Consider the following 20,238-nt stretch of genomic DNA (forward strand, 5'->3'; position numbering starts at 1 on the left):
AGTAGTCTTTAAAAATAGTTTTGTGTAAGTAGACTGAACTCCCAGCTGAAGGAGTCCAAGTTGGAGCCTAGATTCATATCCAGTTTTATTTAGATTGTAGATATTTATGTTTAGAGTGCCAAGTCACTATGGATGAAAAGTGCATCTCCACTACAAAAGGAGAGATTTTTTTATTTTGCATTCTGAACTTAATGTACCCAAGCAGAAGCAGGACGTCAGTGCAGACCAAGCAAGGGAAAACATTTGGTAATCTAGTGAGTTCCATCATATTTATAAATACTTTGAGAGAGATAGCATGGTCTGGTGTATAGGGTAAGGGGCTAGGAGGCAGATCTGCATTCTGGTAGAGTAACTATGCCACTTACCTCCTGTGTCATCTCTGTTAAAGGGGAGAATAATACTTGCCTTCCCTTGTAAAAGTCTCTGGGATCTGTTTGAAAAATGCTAGAATACAGCAAACTATAAGTGTGGTGGTAGGAGGGAGGGGCAACAGGTCACATATATCAAACTGTTCATAATAGCTCCTGAATGAAAGAAGTGAAAAAATAGCTGATTGGAGACAAGCGGAGTGGGAGGGGAGCAGAGAAAGAAGATAGGAGGACAAGTCTGTGAAGGGTTGAACACCTAAACATTTAATGTTCTTGACCCCTTTTTCAGTTACTGGCAGTGTTTTGTTTAAACAAAAATGTGTATATGTATATTATACATATCCGAATTTCACAGTGGATTGGAATATGGTATAACTATTAGTGCAGGATGATCATACATGCTGTTATTTGTGGACTAGATCTGCCCTCTTCAGAATAGGGTATTATCGGGTTTTTCTCCAACCACAAAAGTGATGTAGTGACAAAAACACAAAGGTTTTATGAAATAAAACACAACATGCCTATGTGATTTAGTTCATAGGCATATTTATTCCTCAAACAAACAAAAAAATGCATGTTACCCACACTTAATAGCATGCAATTCGGTATGTAAAATGCAAGAATACACTTGAATCTCCAGACTAATCAATTGAGCCTAGCACTCTTTTTTGGTGTGTCCCAAGGTACTGATACAGTTACCTGCTTATTTGCCCTTACAGCAGCTCACCTCTTCTGAAGTTTCAACAAAACTAACCTAAATGTGTTAAATACACACTTGCTCCCTACCTAGCTGATGGACAGGCATGCAAATAATTTGTTACTACAAATAACTGAATAAATTAAGTCCCCTGGTACAATGAAAAAGAAAAGTCTTGCTGTAAATTACTGAAAGACCTTATGCTGGTAGGAAAAGTGAGAATAATTATTAAATATTAATGAAGGGTGTTTATTGTAGCAACTGAAAGCTGGTTTATAATCCCTTCTATTCTGCTATCATGTCATTTTTTAGAAAGATGGTCAGTTCTAACAGTAGACTCAAAAATGTGAGTAATGATTCACTTTATTTTCAGTTCATGGTAAGTGCTTCATACGTGAATTTTCTGGATGCTGGGTTGAGTAAAATGTGAGAATGGCTGAGCTGTGAACACAGAGTTTAAAACAGGGGTGGCCAACCTGAGCCGAGAAGGAGCCAGAATTTACCAATGTACATTGCCAAAGAGCCACAGAAATATGTCAGCAGCCCCCCATCAGCTCACCCCCCCCCCCGCTCCCAGCGCTTCCTGCCCGCCGATCAGCGCCTCCCTCTCCCTCCCCCTCCCCACACCTCCCGATCAGCTGTTTCATGGCATGCAGGAGGCTCTGGGGGGGGGAGGAGTGAGGGCACGGCAGGCTCAAGGGAGGGGGCGGGAAGGGTTGGAGTGGGGGCAGGGCCTGTGGCAGAGCCAGGGGTTGAGCAGTGAGCATCCCCCAGCACATTGGAAAGTTGGCGCCTGCAGTTTCAGCCTCGGAGTCGGTGCCTATGCAAGGAGCCACATATTAACTTCTGAAGAGCTGCATGTGGCTCTGGAGCCACAGGTTGGCCACCCCTGGTTTAAAATATAAAATTGACAGACCCTCTATGATAGCAGTGATGCTGAAGGCCTCTCTGTCAAACCAGTCAATTTCTACAGGTTGATGTAAACTGCTGCTTAACTTTCTGCAAAACATAGCCCATAATTAACAAATAATCTAAAAGGACTGGAGAATTGGTGATGTGAAAGTGTTTCCCCTGGGATTTTCATTGTTATAGAAAAGTGGCTTCTGGTTAGAATAAAATATGATTTGTATTGTAGCGCATCGGAGCCTCAGTCATGGACCAGGACCTCATTATAATATGCGCTGTATAAAACACAATACAATCTAAATATAAGACAGATGGGGGAGTACATACAAGAAAACATTGAGACAGTATTGGTCAGCATGAGCAACTGATCTCAGCACATCAGCAGCCTATCTGTTGTCAAGTTTTTTATAGTAATCACCGCTGAAGAGAGTTAGTTAGTTTTGCGGATGTTTATAAGGCGCTCCTTCCAAAGGCAAGGGGTAACGTGGGAGAAAGCTTGCAGGTGCTTGTTTGAATATTTAATAAGTGGGTGATGGAGGCTGGGATCATGGATGAAAACATAATATGCAACCATAGAAAATATTGTGCCACTGTTGTAGCATAATGAGAAAGTATGGGTATTTATGGAATACAATAAACACAGCGCTAGATTTTTCAATTCTTACAGTGGTGGGCATTTACTCCCACAAATAGTTTCATTGAAGTCAGTGGGGCCAAGATTTCATGTGGTGGGGATATTTGTGTGAATAAGTGCTCACAAATGTGAGTAATTTTTGCACAATCTATCCCTTAATGCATTCAATAATGCAAAAATAATTATGAAATTGTTTACATTAAATATATTTACACTTAACTGTTAATACTTTAATCAAATATTTCAAATAATTTAACTTCTACATGACTATTCCTGACCATTGGTGCATCACCAAACTCATTGTTCCCATTATGCCCAGCTCCCATAAAGGAGCAAATAGACCCTAGTATACTTAGTGACTGTAGTTTTAAAGTTCTAAGAACCTGAATTTCTGTCACCCTGCATCAAAAAGGGCTTAAACATCCACACCCATCAGTTTTTAAAACATTTCTCTGCATGGTTATCAAGCACTTTCTCCAGTCTGTTTGCTGACAATGTTGTGTCACAGATCAATGGGAAGGCTGGTGGTGCCAAGTTTTAATGTTTGCTGGCTGTCAGTCATCTTGTAAATAAAATCCCAGTAGCTGGCAACTGAGAACCTGATGTTGTTACAACAGACAAGATGTTTGCATTCGTGCTACCAGAGCCTTCCACTCCCTGTCTCTGTGTAAAAATAGTTGTTTGAAAATTAATGTAGATCTAGTAGCTGTCTGTAGTGTGTGTTTGTATTTGGGGGTTACTTGCTGTGTGCTGAGCTTGTGTGTGTCTGTCTGTTTGTTTGAAGGACCGTGTGCTGTGGCCGACAGTTGGAAGCTGTGAGCTTCTAAACAAGGTTTGAAATCTAGAAACCTCTGTTCATTGGCTGAGCCTTAGTCGGGTGGGGGGGGGGGACTATCAGGAACGCCAGGGCTTTATAAAGCAGTGAGCAAGCAACCAGGGGCCACTAACAGGGAGTTTCAAGAGGGAATTGGGAAGGGGGCGAGGTACACTTGCCATTCTTTAAAACCTTTAAACTAAACTTCTTGATTTAAACAAAACCCTATCATTAACCTAGGTAGCTGTAGGAGAGAATGCGGGGAGAAGCCCAGCAGCAGAGTGGGGGCTATCCTGTTTATTGCACTCAGTGTAGCATGTATGATTACCTGCCCTGTGGGCTGATGGCGTATGTGTGCATTTGGTGCAAGGAGCTCCTGGCCCTCAGAGACCGCGTACGGGCTTTGGAGGCCAGGGTAGGGGAACTGAAGGAGCTAAGGGAGGCAGAGAGGTATGTTGATGAGGCTTTAGGACACTGTAGATTTGTCCCACCTCCGGTCAGACAGCCACTGCGCTGTTAAGGAGGATGAAAGGCTCAGGGAAGGGAAGCAGAGCCTTTGGGACCCTCCTTCCAGATGATGTTGGAGTATCCTCTCACACTGAGGTTACCTCTCCAGGGGAGGGAACTCCAGTCATTAAGAAAAGGCAGGTGTTAGTAATGGGAGATTCGATAATTAGAAACTTAGATAGCTGGGTTTGTGATGACCGGGAGAACCGTATGGTGACTTGCCTGCCTGGTGTGAAGGTTGCAGATCTCTCAAGGCATCTAGATACACTTATGTGTAGTGCTGAGGAGGAACCGGTGGTCTTGGTACATGTAGGTACCAATGACATAGGGAAGGGTAGGAGAGACATCCTGGAAGCCAAATTTAGGCTGCTAGGGAAGAGACTGAAATCCAGGACCTCTATGGTAGCATTCTCAGAAATGTTTCCAGTTCCACGCACAGGGCCAGGTAGGCAGGCAGAGCTTCAGAGTCTCAATGCGTGAATGAGACAATAGTGTGGAGAAGAGTGTGGTGTTTAGATGCTGCATGTGATTATTGGAACTGGGAGCACTGGCTGTTGGGAGTCTGAAAGGACAGGAAACAGGAAGGAGGGGGGAGGAGTTGAGGAGGCTGGGAGAGTTACAGAGTGTGCAGCTACGGCTTGAAAAAGAGACTTCCACTGTAAATAAAGTTCTGTTGAAGTTGTTAATACTTTGCTTGGTGGATACAACAAAGAGGGGTTTAGATTTATTAGGAACTGGGAAACTTTTGGGATGAGGGAGCCTATACAGGAAGGTGGGCTCCACCTAAACCAAAGTGGATCCAAACTGCTGGCACTTAACGTTAAAAAGGTTGCAGAGCAGTTTTTAAACTAAGGCCTGGTCTACACTAACCCCCCAAGTCGAAGTAAGGTACGCAACTTCAGCTACGTGAATAACGTAGCTGAAGTCGACATACCTTACTTCGAACTTACCGCAGTTCAGACGCGGTCCACACGCGGCAGGCAAGCTCCCCGTCGACTCCGCGGTACTCCTCTCGCCGAGCTGGAGTACCGCAGTCGACGGCGAGCACTTCCTGGTTCGACTTATCGCGTCCAGACCAGACGCGATAAGTCGAACCCAGAACTTCGATCCCCAGCCGCCGAACTAGCGGCTGGGTGTAGACCAGCCCTAAGAGATGGGGGAAAGCTGATTGCTGCAGAGGGGCACGTGGATCGGACAGAGACTTCTCTTAGAAGAGAGTCTATTGATAGAGATTGTCTAGGTTTTAGTCAGGAGGAGAGGATGGAAGAGGATAAAGTATGGGCCAGATCAGATGAGAAACATTCACATAAAAAAGAATCTGACACATCAGAAAAGGGCAAACAAATAAAACAGAGACAAGTTTTTAAAGTGCTTGTACACAAATGCTAGAAGTCCAAATAATAAGATGGGTGAACTAGAGTGCCTCGTGTTAAAGGAGGATATTGATATAATAGGCATCACAGAAACCTGGTGGAGTGAGGACAATCAATGGGACACAGTCATTCCGGGGTACAAAATATATCGGAAGGACAGAACAGGTCATGCTGGGGGGGAGTGGCACTATATGTGAAAGAAAATGTAGACTCAAATAATGTAAAAATCTTAAATGAATCCACATGTTCCATAGAATCTCTATGGATAGTAATTCCATGCTCTAATAAGAATATAACAGTAGGGATCTATTATCGACCACCTGACCAAGACAGTGATAGTGATGAAATGCTAAGGGAGATTAGAGAGGCTATCAAAATAAAGAACTCAATAATAGTGGGGGATTTCAATTATCCCCATATTGACTGGGTACATGTCACCTCAGGACGAAATGCAGAGACAAAATTTCTCGATACTTTAAATGACTGCTTCTTGGAGCAGCTGGTACAGGAACCCATAAGGGGAGAGGCAATTCTTGATTTAGTCCTGAGTGGAGCACAGGATCTGGACCAAGAGGTAACTATAACAGGACGGTCAGGACCGCTTGGAAATAGTGACGATAATATAATAACATTTAACATTCCTGTGGTGGGAAGAACACCTCAACAGCCCAACTGTGGCATTTAATTTCAGAGGGGGAACTATGCAAAAATGAGGAGGTTAGTTAAACAGAAATTAAAAGGTACAGTGACTAGAGTGAAATCCCTGCAAGCTGCATGGGCACTTTTCAAAGACACCATAATAGAGGCCCAACTTAAATGTATACCCCAAATTAAAAAAATACAGTAAAATAACTAAAAAAGAGCCACCGTGGCTTAACAACCATGTAAGAGAAGCAGTGAGAGATAAAAAGGCATCTTTTAAAAAGTGGAAGTCAAATCCTAGTGAGGTAAATATAAAGGAGCATAAACACTGCCAAATTAAATGTAAAAATGTAATAAGAAAATCCAAAAAGAAGTTTGAAGAACAGCTAGCCAAAAACTCAAAAGGTAATAACAAAATGTTTTTTAAGTATATCAGAAGCAGGAAGCCGGCTAAACAACCAGTGGGGCCCCTGGACGATCTAGATACAAAAGGAGCACTTAAAGACGATAAAGTCATTGCGGAGAAACTAAATTAATTCTTTGCTTCAGTCTTCACGGCTGAGGATGTTAGGGAGATTCCCAAACCTGAGCCATCCTTTGTAGGTGAGAAATCTGAGGAATTGTCACAGATTGAAGTGTCACGAGAGGAAGTTTTGGAATTAATTGATAAACTTAACAGTAACAAGTCACCGGGACCAGATGGCATTCACCCAAGAGTTCTGAAAGAACTCAAATTTGAAATTGCGGAACTATTAACTATGGTTTGTAAACTGTCCTTTAAATCAGCTTCTGTACCCAATGACTGGAATATAGGTAATGTAACGTCAATATTTAAAAAGGGCTCTAGAGGTGATCCCGGCAATTACAGACCGGTAAGTCTAACGTCAGTACTGCACAAATTAGTTGAAACAATAGTAAAGAATAAAATTGTCAGACACATAGAAGAATATAAATTGTTTGGCAAAAGTCAACATGGTTTCTGTCAAGGGAAATCATGTCTTACTAATCTATTAGAGTTCTTTGAAGGGGTCAACAAACGTGGACAAGGGGGATCCAGTGGACATAATGTACTTAGATTTCCAGAAAGCCTTTAACAAGGTCCCTCACCAAAGGCTCTTATGTAAATTAAGTTGTCATGGGATAAGAGGGAAGATCCTTTCATGGATTGAGAACTGGTTAAAACACAGGGAACAAAGGGTAGGAATAAATGGTAAATTTTCCGAATGGAGAGGGGTAACTAGTGGTGTTCCCCAAGGATCAGTCCTAGCACCAATCCTGTTCAACTTATTCATAAATGATCTGGAGAAAGGGGTAAACAGTGAGGTGGCAAAGTTTGCAGATTATGCTAAACTGCTCAAGATAGTTAAGACCAAAGCAGACTGTGAAGAACTTCAAAAACTTCTCACAAAACTAAGTGATTGGGCAACAAAATGGCAAATGAAATTTAATGTGGATAAATGTAAAGTAATGCACACTGGAAAAAATAACCCCAACTATACATACAATATGATGGGGGCTAAATTAGCTACAACTGATCAGGAAAGAGATCTTGGAGTCATCGTGGATAGTTCTCTGAAAACGTCCACGCAGTGTGCAGCGGCAGTCAAAAAAGCAAACAGGATGTTAGGAATCATTAAAAAAGGGATAGAGAATAAGACAGAGAATATCTTATTGCCCTTATATAAATCCATGGTACTCCCACATCTTGAATACTGTGTACAGATGTGGTCTCCTCATCTCAAAAAAGATATACTGGCATTAGAAAAGGTTCAGAGAAGGGCAACTAAAATGATTAGGGGTTTGGAACAGGTCCCAACCTGTGGAACTCCTTGCCTGAGGAAGTTGTGAAGGCTAGAACTATAACAGGGTTTAAAAGAGAACTAGATAAATTCATGGAGGTTAAGTCCATTAATGGCTATTAGCCAGGATGGGTAAAGAATGATGTCCCTAGCCTCTGTTTGTCAGAGGCTGGTAATGGACGGCAGGAGAGAGATCACTTGATCATTACCTGTTAGGGCACCTGGCATTGGCCACTGTTGGTAGACAGGATACTGGGCTGGATGGACCTTTGGTCTGACCCACTATGGCCATTTTTCTTATGTTCTTAAGCCTTAAATAAAGTAACATGATTGAATAGTCATTGCCAGTGTCACTGCTAGTATATGTTAACTCATAAAAATATAAACATAAGCCCTGAAAACCTTCATTCTAAAAATAAGATTTAAACTGGGAGCTAAACAAAACACAATTGCATTATTTAATTTGCATTATTTAACTGGATTTATTAACTTTAATTCCCCAAGCAATAAAACCTGAAAGACCCTGCCCATACATTTTCACTTCCATGGTTCACATTTCACCTTCATTTTGTTAACATTTCTACAGGCATGACCTTCAGCACTTTTCATGCCTATTTTACAGTTGAAACTCAGTGTTAAAATTGAGGTGAATCTTTTACATAGTTTAGTTTGCAAGCAATGAACAATATTTTTGCATGCATTCCTTTTGTCTACTTTGGCTTTCGTAATCTAGTGTGATATGGAGAAGCTCTTATTCTCTTTGGAAAGGTCAGTGCTGGCTACTCTCCTTTAGAGTAGTTGCAGACCACTAGATTTAGTAAAAGAAATTAAATTAAAATTTCAAGTTGTTCTGTTCAAATTCCAATACTGTAGTGTCTGAGTGCCTTCTAGTAATGCATTAAGGGATGTGACTAGCTGTCATGTGTGATTCTTTCTTTTCCCTGTTTCTCCTAAGAAGGAAATTGTGTTTTAAATATAGTTTTTAGTTTGTCTACTGTTGTCAAGGCTGAATCCCCACTCTGTCACTCCGAGTGCAGAAGGTGGGGGCCTGCAAGGATTTTAAAGGAGCAGTTCCACAAATTAAGCACCCAAAATATCTTTCTTAAAGATTACAAACAAACAAAAGCATGTGGGGTTAGCACAGAGGAGATCCACAAGCCAAAACAAAGAAATAAACCTATTTGTGTCTATTTAAACATGCCCTGTCCAATGATTTTTTTCTAGATTTGGAAGATGAATTTGTATACCTGGTTCAAGCCTTACACAGCATTCCTGCTTATAGCATTGCTGCTAAGTGTTTCCTTCTTGGGAGAATAACAGACAAAGGGAAAGTTTCTTTCCCAATTTTAAAAGTTCTAGCCTTCCCATTGGCTCTTTTGGTCAGGTGCCCACTCCTTTTCTTTTACCTGTGGGCTTGTTAACCCTTTACAGGTAAAGCATGCAGAGAACAGACACCAAGAGGGATTGTACAGCTAACGGGTTGGCTGGAGGTCCATCAAAGGGAGGTACCCCCCCACACTTCCTTTATCACACTGTGCTCAGGGCCAGTGCAACCACTAGGCGAACTAGGCGGTTGCCTAGGGCGCCAAGTGGTTGGGGGTGCCAAAAAGCGGTGCCCTGGCTTGGCAGGGAGGAGCTGACTTCTGGAGGACTAGAGAGTCAGAGTGTCAGCTTGCGGGGGCGGCGAGCCCCAGCCATGGAGGAGCCACCGCTAGTGGGGGTCAGATGCGCCCCCCCGCCCCTCCTGCCCAGGCTGCGGCCCAGTGCCCCCCCGGGGGCTCCTGCAGGCTGCAGCAGGTGCATGCGGGTGGTGACCCACCAGCAGCTCCCCGTGGCCCCGCCGCCCTGCTCCAACTCACCTCCGCTGCGAGTGCACCGCCACATCCTGCTTCTCCTCCCTCCCAGCCCTTGCGCCGCAACACAGCTGATTCAGAGGGCAGGGAGGGGGGAGGAGGGGGAACGCTGCGCGCTGGGGGAAGAAGCAGGGCTGGGGCGGGAATTTGGGGAAGGGATCCAATAGGGGCAGGGAGGGGGCAGAGTTAGGGCAGGGTCTTTGGGGATGGGGTTGGAATGGGGGCGAGCCAGGGGGCGCACAGGGGCTGCCGGCCACATGCATCCACTGCAGGAGCCCCCGGGGGGGGGCCGGGCCGCAGCCTGGGCAGGCGCGACCCCCAGCTCCCCCCTCACCACGCTTGGGTTCTGCGGCTCCTGGGCATAGAAGAAGGACGGTTGTAGGCGGGAAACAGCAGCAGCAGCAGCACGGCCTCTCCTGCCCCATGGCGGGCTATGCTCCCCGCCTGCCCCTGCTGCTGCGGAGGCTGCCACTGCCCTGGGCTCGGGCCGCCTGGCTTCCCCTGAGCATTGCCCTGTTCCTGCTGCTCTCGGCTGGCAGGTGCGGAGCCCCAGCCGAGCCCAACCCCTTGCGTCTCCTTCGCAGCGGCACCCCCTGCCCGCCTCCTCCTGGGCGGCCACAGTGGCAGCAGCCGGGAAGCTTGAGAGAAGGAGTGGCCCCCAGGCAAGCGGGGGAGACTCCGAGGTGAAGAGGCTGCTGGTGCGACCCAAGCGCTGGAGACTGACAGGTACCTGCCCCTGCCCCATCCCGGCAATGCCTGCCCCCCAGCCCAGTGAGTGTTACCTGTCCCACCAGCCTCAGTGCTCGGCCCCATACTGTCAGCCATCCCCAGTTCACTGTGACACCAGCACCCCTTGGCAAAGGGCCCCCTGATCTTCACAAACAGCTGTCACTGCAGGCCTGACAAACTCACTGCACCCCACACGTGTCTTACAGGGCACTTACCCACAAAGAGAAACGTGGAAGGGATCTACACAAGGCTGGTAACTTGTCAAGAGTGAGAATCTTTGTGAGATGTGTGCATGGGTAATATTGAAGGAATAATGTATTTACCTTAAAAGTCTGCTTTATAGACTTGGAGTAGAAATTAGTCACCAGGGGCAAGGGGGATTTGTCACCCTGCCTAACCTGGCTGGTGATGCAATGCAAGGCTCAATTGTTTAGCTTTGCACAATAGTAAGACTTTGAATGGGACACCATCAGAGGCAATGGCAAACAACTGAAATGCCTTAAAGGTAAAAAAGAAACATTACAAAGCCCTTACCCATTCTGACAGGCTGTTTATAATGCTAAGTTTACTAGTTTTCGGAGGTTGTGGGGGCGGGGGAGGAAAGGGGGCGCAAGGTGGAAGTTTCGCCTAGGGCGCAAAATATCCTTGCACCGGCCCTGACTGTGCTCTATTTTTATTAGTAAAGTCCAACTCATAGAAGTGCATGTTGAACTAGGAAAGGGAAAGTTGCAAAGTTTGTGATGGTTGTTAGATCCTGTGGAGGGTTTGTTAAACAGTCTTGGACTAGACCCTGGGAAAGTGCCATCTCATGTAGAAATTAGCTTTGCCCTCAGGGTATTATTATTTATTTAGAATTTATTTGGCATTTAGACAGTTTCATTGTGCCACAGGAACAGAGCTGTCAACAATGATCCTCATCTTGCAGATTTAGTTTATTTACCGGTCACGTGTTCCAGGCCCAGATCATTAAGCACTTTGGGTGAAACTCTGACCCCACTGAAGTCAAGGAGAGTCTTGCCATTGACTTCAACAGGGCAAGATTTCCCCTCTTCACAATAAGGACTGAGATCTTGAATAGAATGTGATATTCTGCAGTGATACTTCATTGTCCATGTGATCATTTGTCCTCCATCTTTGAACATTGCTGTGGCTTTATAGCTTGGCACTTTACAACTAAAAAATCCAAGGTTGGATAAGTATTCAAAATAGTTATTGCTACCCACTGAAGGAACTATAGCTACATCAGGAAGTGTACTCATTCTTTGTTATTAAATCTCTTAACTTAGCATTTGTGAAAGGTGTTTGACAGGAAAAATAGCATAGGGACTTTCAGGTCTCCTGTTAATCCACAATTAAGTGTGTTAAAAGATTTTATGATTTCCACTGAAGCATCCAGCATCTATTCTATATAGGTTTTTGTACTGCCTTCATTACCATAATATCCAAGCACCTTCCAGTTATGCATTAATCAATGTGATTAACATGTGCCACATGTGGTTAATTTTCTTTCTCATCCTCTCCCCAAGAAGGAAATTGATGTGCAGCGTAGTGTTTTGGTGGGGTTTGATTTTTTTTAATGAAATATGTACATGTGCCATGTGTTTGTTAGAGAAGGAAAGGACAAAAATGCATTTTGCTCTTAGAGCACAAGGTGGTGGGGTTTATGATGGTCCTTCGTTCCTGTGGGAATTCACTCCACAGTCTGGATCTGGCTCCTGAGAAAGCTCTGTCCTCTGCACAGACAAGCTTTACACTTGAGACAGAAAGTTCTATTGCACCTGAGGAATGGAGCTTTGCTGTGCACAAGACATTGATCATCTTGAAGATAAGAACTGAGATCTTGAACTTGACTTGATATTCTATCAAAAACCAATGTAGAGAGCAGAGGACAGGTCTGATGTGCTCACAGTATCCTGTGTTGGTGAGGAGATGCACTGCAACATTCTGTACTAGCTGGAGTTTCCTAAGGGCTGATGGCTTCATGACCAGGTATGAAGAGCTGATTGCTTCACGCTTAGGTGTTGCATTGCTGTAATCCAGCTGAAAGGTGACAAAGTCAAAGACACATATAATCAACGCCAGGTCATTATCTGCCAGGATTGGGTGGAGTCTCGTACCCAGACAGAGATGGTAGAAAGGATTACTTGTAAATGGGGCTATGTGAGAGCTTAGTGTCAGCAATGAATCTAGGAGCCCTTCTAAACTGTGGACTGAACTGACCAATTGTGGGTATAAGACTTCAATCAAAGGACTCTCCACTGTGGTTGCAAAAGTTCTCTCAGTTCTTTCCTCTGACAATCAGCATCACCTCTGTCTTGCTTCTGTTCAGCTATAATCAGCTGTTCTTCATCCATGAACTGAGCTTGTCCAAGCACTGGGCCATCTTGGTGGTAGTTGTGTGTGTGCTGAAGGATAAGTAGAGTTGTGTGTCATCTGCATCCTCTCCCCATTTAAATCCCTTCTTTAAGATTCACTTTTTCTCTGATACCTACAAGAAGTGCACCAAAAATAAATTTTACATCTCTCCCCTTCCCAAGTTATCCAATCCCTTAGGCTTCACAATGCCTTCTGTTTTTGTGTGTGTTTGTCTTTCACACTGTAAATTCCAAGGGGCAGCACGTGATGAAGTAGGAATTTCTGTAATATTTTTATGAAGCCTATGAGTGCCTCAGTTTCCCCTATTTGCTGCAGTGTTACCTGAGGGGAGGACTGTTTGCTGTCTGGGCAAGCTAAAACACAGGTGTGAATGGCACCTCACTGTCTGGGGTCTTATGTCCTATGTCAGTGGAGCTCTTGATAAGACAATAGTAAATCCAATTGCCCAGACATGGACATTTAGTAAGCAGAGACCCAAAGAGATATGGACTTCTGCGCCTCTCAGCACGGAGGCCGAGCCACATCTCCCCAGCTCGGGAACAAAGGACTGGGGAGTAGAAGTTAAGTGTGGGCTGTAGGAAGCCATCAGGATGCACCTGAATCTGGACAAAGATAGGTGTGAGGCACAGAGCTTTGGGCTCTGTGCTGAACAGGATGGACTATGCTGTAATTTGCTTTTCTCTATTTTCTTTTTTCTGTTTTACAATGCTGGCTGAGTGTCCCAGAGGAGGCACTTTGCTTCCCAAGATTGTACATGTCTCCCTAAGAGGTTGCCTTTAGTTGGACTCACTGAACGGCACTCTCAGTGTGAAGTGGGGTGCTGAAGGACTAGAGGTCCAGCCTAAGGAGGCAGTGAAGCCACATGACTTGTCCTAGAGATCTCTAGGGAGGGCCTGGCTCTCTGACTGTTCCAAAGCTGGGGTCCTAGCACCAGTCCTTTGGAGCCATGACACAGCAACTCTCTTATTTTGTGTTTTCTACAGCACTGAACTCATTGCTGGCACTTAGCAAATAAATAATTGTCCTGCTCTGAGAATGTTTTTCTCCAGTCCTTCCAGTTTCAAGGGAGCCTTGGCTCCCTGGTTTTGATAGACAGCATTCATTATAAACCCAGAATTACTTATGCTCCAGCCATATTTAGGATTACTAGTGCTGATAATTATTTACACGAGGAAAAAAGAATCAACATAATGAGAATAGTAGACCGCTCTAGTTGTGACATGTCTACATGACACCTAGACATGATGAGAAGAGTCATTTACACCCACAGAAAGAGAACTCCGTATCTACTTCGGTTTCCTGCATGGATCATTTGCTGTGTTCCTCATGCGGAGTCTGTCCCACTCTGTCCCACACGGGCAGTGGGAGGTTGAGAGCCATGACGTGGGGAGCTCTCCGCATGCCCAGGCCAAGCCCTCAGAGTGCCTCGACACGTGAGGAGAGGAGCCCACCGGAGCAGGTTACAAGTCACCTGGAGCAATTAACTTTGCTGCGTCTGTAGCCTTCGCTGTTTGCGGTGTTCGGCTGAGCAGCGTCTGGGCGCGTTGCAGGAGAGGCTGATGCGGGCCCTGGCAGGTGCTGGGGGGATGCTCGCTGCGTGGGCCACTGTGCGGGACTGTGCCTGATTGCGTGTCACTGAGCTGCCCGCCTGGGAAAGCTGCAGCGGCCCCAGGCCCTGCCCCGGCAGGAGCCCTACCCCACAGTCCGGCTACTGCCCCCCCGCGCCAGACAGAGCCGCAGCTGTAGGAGCGGGGCGCTGGTGTCTCGCAGGGGCGCGGTGACCTTGAGGAGGGGGCGCTGCCGGGCTGGGAGCGGCGGAGGGGTGGGGGGAGAGGAGACAGCTGCGACACCGACACGGGGCGGGAGCTGCCCCTCAGCTCGTCAGCCGCCTCCCGTGGGCAGGCCGCGGCGGCAGCCTCTCTCCCGAATATGGTAAAGGGGCCGCTGCCCGCCGCCTGAGTTCGGCCCCAGCCCAGGCTCGGCGGCCGCCTCAGACAGAGCGGTAAGTAGCGCGGCGGTCTCGGCCCGCGCGCTGGGCGGGCAGCGCTGCTGGGGCGCGAGGCGTTACCCCGCCCGCGCTGCGAGCCGACAGCGCCACCCCCGCGGCGCGTGGCTGCTGGTGGGCTTTGCTGGCCGCCTCCCCGCTGCCGCAGGGCCGATGGCCGAGGGTCCTCGCGGGATTCCCCTGCGTTCTCCTGGCTCTGTCGCCGAGGGGCTCCAGCAGGCTGGCCGTGGGGATGGACAGGCGCTGCCGATCCAGGGTGCGCAGCAGCAGCGCGGGCTTCCCCGCCGTGCTCCTCCAACCCGGAGCAGGACAAGCCCAGCCCAGCTGTCGTGTCGGGGCTTCAGGCTGAGCCCGTGGTGTGACTGAGGCTGCCTGCAACGGGAGCCCCTTTGTGCTAGTGGGCTGAGCCACAAGGAGCTGGCACCCAGTGCTGCAAGGCTCCACGTCCCCTTTGAGTTCCCCGCGCGCCCAGTTGCCACTCCACTCCACCCGAGGGCTGTGCGATACTCTCCAGTGGCGCTTCCCGCGTCATTTTAGTACTGACACAGGCAGCAGCTCTCCTACAATGCGCTGGAGTTGGACATTTGGTCTCTAGGCAGCTTGGACTCCACATGGAGATAGATTTAAAATGTTAAGCTCTATGGGTTTCAGGTATCTCTTCACGTGCCATATTTGCGTTGTGAGAAATCTGTTTTTCTGTGCGCATTGTGGCAGTACGAAGTCAAATATTTTCAATAGTACAATACAGCAACGTCTGTCACGGACCCGTTATTAGAAGGGGGAAAGGAGACTCATCCATATGCATCGAGTTTACTATCCCTCTGGATGTGGTTGAATATGTATAAAGCCATGAATAAAACTTTATTTGAAAATGCGTGTGATTTTGCTTAGTGACTGGGAAATATTTTGCCTTTGGGACTGCAGCGTTGATACAGTGTACACGGACAATTAACACATTCAGCGCTGACTACCCAAGGCAATTTGCATAACTGTAAACTGCTCCCTTTTGTTTGACTTTATTCCAGCGATGGCTCTGATCGGAGAAGAGGACTACACCTATATTTACAACGATCTTTCTCACCCTGTGGACTTCCTGCAGGCTTTCAGAACATTTTACCGGGATGGCTTATTTACTGACATTACTCTTCAGTGTGCGTCTGGTGTGATCTTCCTTTGCCACAAAGCTGTTTTAGCTGCTTGTAGCAATTATTTTAAGGCAATGTTCACAGCTGACATGAAAGAAAAATCTAAAAATCAGATCAAACTTCCTGGGCTCAGCCACACTATATTGGAGGATCTTGTGAATTATGCATACACATCACAAATCCAAATAACAGAGAGAAATGTTCAAAGTCTCCTCCAAGCTGCGGATCTACTCCAGTTTGTGTCAGTAAAGAAAGCCTGTGAGCAGTTTCTGGTAAGGCATGTAGATACTGTCAACTGCATAGGGATGCACTCCTTCGCAGAGTATCACCTTTGTTCAGAGCTAGAGAAAGAATCTAGGAGGATATTGTTATCAAGATTTGAAGAAGTGTGGAGGCAGGAAGAATTTCTGGATATCAGCTGTGAGAAACTCCTGTTTATTCTCTCCAGAGAGAATCTCAATGTTTGGAAAGAAGAGGCAGCCATAGAACCTGTAGTTAAATGGATAGCATATGATGTGGAGAAAAGAATTGAATGCATTTTTGATCTGCTGAACTGCCTCAAAATAGATTTAAATGAAATATATTTAAGATCAGCCTTAAGCTTACGAAAGAAATACCAGCTTAATGAAAACAAGATAAGGTCTCTGATATACAATGCATTAAACACCAACCCAAAAGACATTTCCAAAAGGCCCACAGCAGCTATGTATGTGATTGGAGGATATTACTGGCATCCTTTATCAGAAGTCCATGTGTGGGATCCTTTAACTAATGCTTGGATACAGGGAACGGACATGCCTGATCACACAAGGGAGAGCTATGGGGTCACTAGTTTGGGACCCAACATTTATGTAACCGGGGGCTATAGAACTGACAACATAGAAGCCCTTGATATTGTGTGGATATATAACAGTGAAACTGACCAATGGACAGAAGGCTGCCCCATGCTTAATGCAAGGTACTATCATTGTGCAGTTACCTTGGGCGGCTGTGTCTATGCTTTGGGGGGCTACAGAAAAGGGGCTCCAGCACAAGAAGCAGAATTCTATGATCCTTTAAAAAAGAAATGGGTTCCCATTGCAAACATGATCAAAGGTATGTAACCTTTCCTATGGTTGCCTCAATGTCTATCCTTTTTCACTTGCCACTTGTAAACTCTACAGCCACATTTAGGGCAAACAGCTCCATAGAAGTACCAAGCCCATTGAAGTAAATGGGAGTTTTCCCATTAACTTTAATGGGTTTCGGTTCAGGTCTTTATTAGCCAAACCACTTGAAACATCCAAATATCTGAACTCTGTACAGTACTGTATCCAACAACACTAATGTAAATTTACAGGTAGTATGTTCAGTTTAAATGTTACCTTCTCGTGAGCAAAATTTCTGTATAAGGTATAGAAAAGTCACTATACAATTTCAGCCCTTCTGGTGCTGCATGGACCTTCAGAAAGTGACTTGTGGAACCAGAAGCTGAGTTCCAATAAAATTATCATAATATTTTGATTCAGATTGTACTCTAATGAAAATATCATTTAACTTTAGCTCCAATGGATGGTAATTACTTTGTATCCAAACAGCAGTTAAGTTCTATCTGATAAAAACTTCTGATCAGAATAACAAATTCCAGGTATCACAATGTTTACAATTGTGATCCATTTCTTTATAGCCACATTTCCATCATTCATAACTTCTGTTCATGTAATTTTATCACATCTCTGTGCATTATCAGTCCAGGGCTTTTAATTAGATCCTTGGTGGGAAGATGAAAAGTGCCAGCAATTTATTCTACAGATTGAAAAACATTTGATTTGCTTAGTTATTTTTAAATTTTGAATTTGAACTATTGCAAAGAGTAAACTGTATTATCTTGTTATCAAAGATAATGCAAGTAAAAAAAATCTGAATTAAATCACTGCATAATGTTTTTTTTTAAATTACATATTCTCTCTTTTATAAGCAGTCTGTAAAATACAAAACACCTAGAAAATGGATAATGACAATGTTAAAAATCAGTAAAATTCATACTGCTCATGCAGCCGTTACTTAGATGTCCAGACCTTTTACGATAAACCATTATTCTTCTTGATCTAATTTATTGCTAATTTATAAAGGAGTAGAATATTAGAATTATACTATAAACTATTTTTTCTGTTTTGTATAGGTGTTTTCTCTCTTGTGTTTTAGAAGCTTAAAAACATATAATTTCCTTGCTGATTTTTGTCCATATTAATTTGGCAAGCATTCATTTTTGTTACTATTTTTTTAATGGAGATAAAGTTGACATGGCTCCAATTTGTTTACTTCCTTGCTTGTACAACAGCATCATTAATGACGTCACTCAGAGGATTAAAACAGTAGAAACGATTCTGTAAGTTGTTGAGTAACCTCAATTCCCATTGAAGATTTTCTTGGTAAAGAAATGATTATTTTAAAATGGTATTTAAAATTCTCTATGAAATTAAAATAATTTTAAAATAAGTTAAATTTCCATCCTAACCTTGACAGTGCTTCTGTAATGCATGCAGTGTTGTTGTAGCCAGGTGGATCCCAAGATATTAGAGAGAAGGTGGGTGAGGTAATATCTTTTATTGGACCAACTTCTGTTGGTGAGAGAGACAAGCTGTGATATCTTTGCCAGGCCTGAAGAAGAGCTCTGTGTAGCTTGAAAGTTTGTCTCGCTCACCAACAGAAGTTGGTCCAATAAAAGATATTACCTCACCCACTTTGTCAGTGTTACTTTAAGTACTGCAAAACGAGGTACCTAAAATATAAAGGTTACACATGGCTTTTGTGTGGTCTGAAAAGATGGATTGATATTGATTAATATGCAATAAAATTTGTAAGAAGCTTTATTGTTTTAGTTTACTTTTCCTTATATTGACAAGATAAGGTGTCATAAGAGTTCTCTTTGGTGCTTTTATTACACATTCATTTACATACCTGGAAGAATAATTTTATACTAAAATATTAATTAATAAATAACTTCAACTTTGTATTATTGATGGAAGTGGCAGTGAGTATTCTGCAGAATCTGAAGGTGTGCTGTGAATTTTATACTATAAATAGGTGTTGGAAATGCCACAGCCTGTGTCCTGTGTGAAGTCATCTATGTAATTGGAGGCCACTATGGTTACAGGGGAAGCTGCACCTATGACAAAATTCAGAGCTACCATTCAGGTAGCAATGAATGGAGAATAGTCACTACAAGTCCACATCCAGGTAAACAGAAACACTTCCCTACGGAATATAGAATTTGACTTTGGTTACTTCTAGTTGGAAGTTTTAATGATCTTTGTCATTGCTTTAGATAATGTTTGTGATGTTGCAGTCTATATGGTTTTATAAAAATATGATAATAAATGAATATAATGTAACTGGGATATGCTTCATGCAAAAGGTCTCTTGTAAGGTATCATTACAAAGCTTATAATCTACTGAGTGTGATCATCCTATTTGTAGAAATGTACCACTCTTGTATCTAAAACTAGAAATATAAAACATAACTCTGAGGGCCTATTGTAATTATGTAAAGTGTGGGCCATTAATGATGGTTTGGAATCTTGATGACTCTCATTAACCAGGACCATTGTCTGCAGATGGCTGTGTTTACCAGTTAGTCTTCCTGTATGTGTGTGTGCTGGCAAGTGGGCAATGAAGTCTTGCAGTGACATGTGATCATGTCACCTGACCTGGAATCCATCTTTAACCTGGTGCTTTTCCAGTGAGGGGGGGTGGAAACCCAGAGGGACAAAGGGTTCCTGCCTTATGCAAAAGATATATAAAGGGGTGGAAGAGAACAAAGGGGGAGAGGAGCCATCATGAAGAATCCCCTAGATATCACCTGAGCTGGAACAAGAGCTGTACCAGGGGAAAGAATTGTGCCCAGGCCTGGAAGGTGTCCAGTCTGAGAAAAACTTACTGAAGCATCTCTGAGGGTGAGATTATCTGTATTTAGTTTGATTAGACATAGATTTGCGCATTTTATTTTATTTTGCTTGGTGACTTACTTTGTTCTGTCTGTTACTACTTGGAACCACTTAAATCCTATTTTCTGTATTTAATAAAATCACTTTTTATTTAGTAATTTACCCAGAGTATGTATTAATACGTGGGGGAGCAAACAACTGTGCATATCTCTCTATCAGTGTTATAGAGGGCGAACAATTTATGAGTTTGCCCTGCATAAGCTTTATGCAGGGTAAAACGGATTTATTTGGGTTTAGACCCCATTGGGAGTTGGGCATCTGAGTGCTAAAGACAAGCACACTCCTGTGAGCTGTTTTCAGGTAAACTCGCAGCTTTGGGACAAGTGATTCAGACCCTGGGTCTGTGTTGAAGCAGACGGGAGTGTCTGGCTCAGCAAGACAGGGTGCTGGAGTCCTGAGCTGGC

The 20,238-nt window shown here is 44.3% G+C and overlaps 1 protein-coding gene across 1 annotated transcript in view; it reads left to right on the top strand.

Annotated features, from left to right (window-relative positions):
* The first annotated feature begins 14,647 nt into the window (after positions 1-14,647).
* The window catches only part of KLHL23 (kelch like family member 23), an 11,845-nt gene continuing 6,254 nt past the window's right edge, over positions 14,648-20,238 (top strand). The window contains exons 1-3 of the mRNA XM_026647771.1: positions 14,648-14,700; positions 15,729-16,943; positions 18,915-19,067. Coding sequence (XP_026503556.1) covers positions 15,731-16,943; positions 18,915-19,067 — 1,366 coding nt within the window. The 5' untranslated portion in view covers positions 14,648-14,700; positions 15,729-15,730. The remainder of the gene's footprint in view (positions 14,701-15,728; positions 16,944-18,914; positions 19,068-20,238) is intronic.

Source organism: Terrapene carolina, unplaced genomic scaffold, assembly GCF_002925995.2.
Source record: "Terrapene carolina triunguis isolate 2854851 unplaced genomic scaffold, T_m_triunguis-2.0 Scaffold62, whole genome shotgun sequence".
NCBI lineage: Eukaryota > Metazoa > Chordata > Testudines > Emydidae > Terrapene > Terrapene triunguis.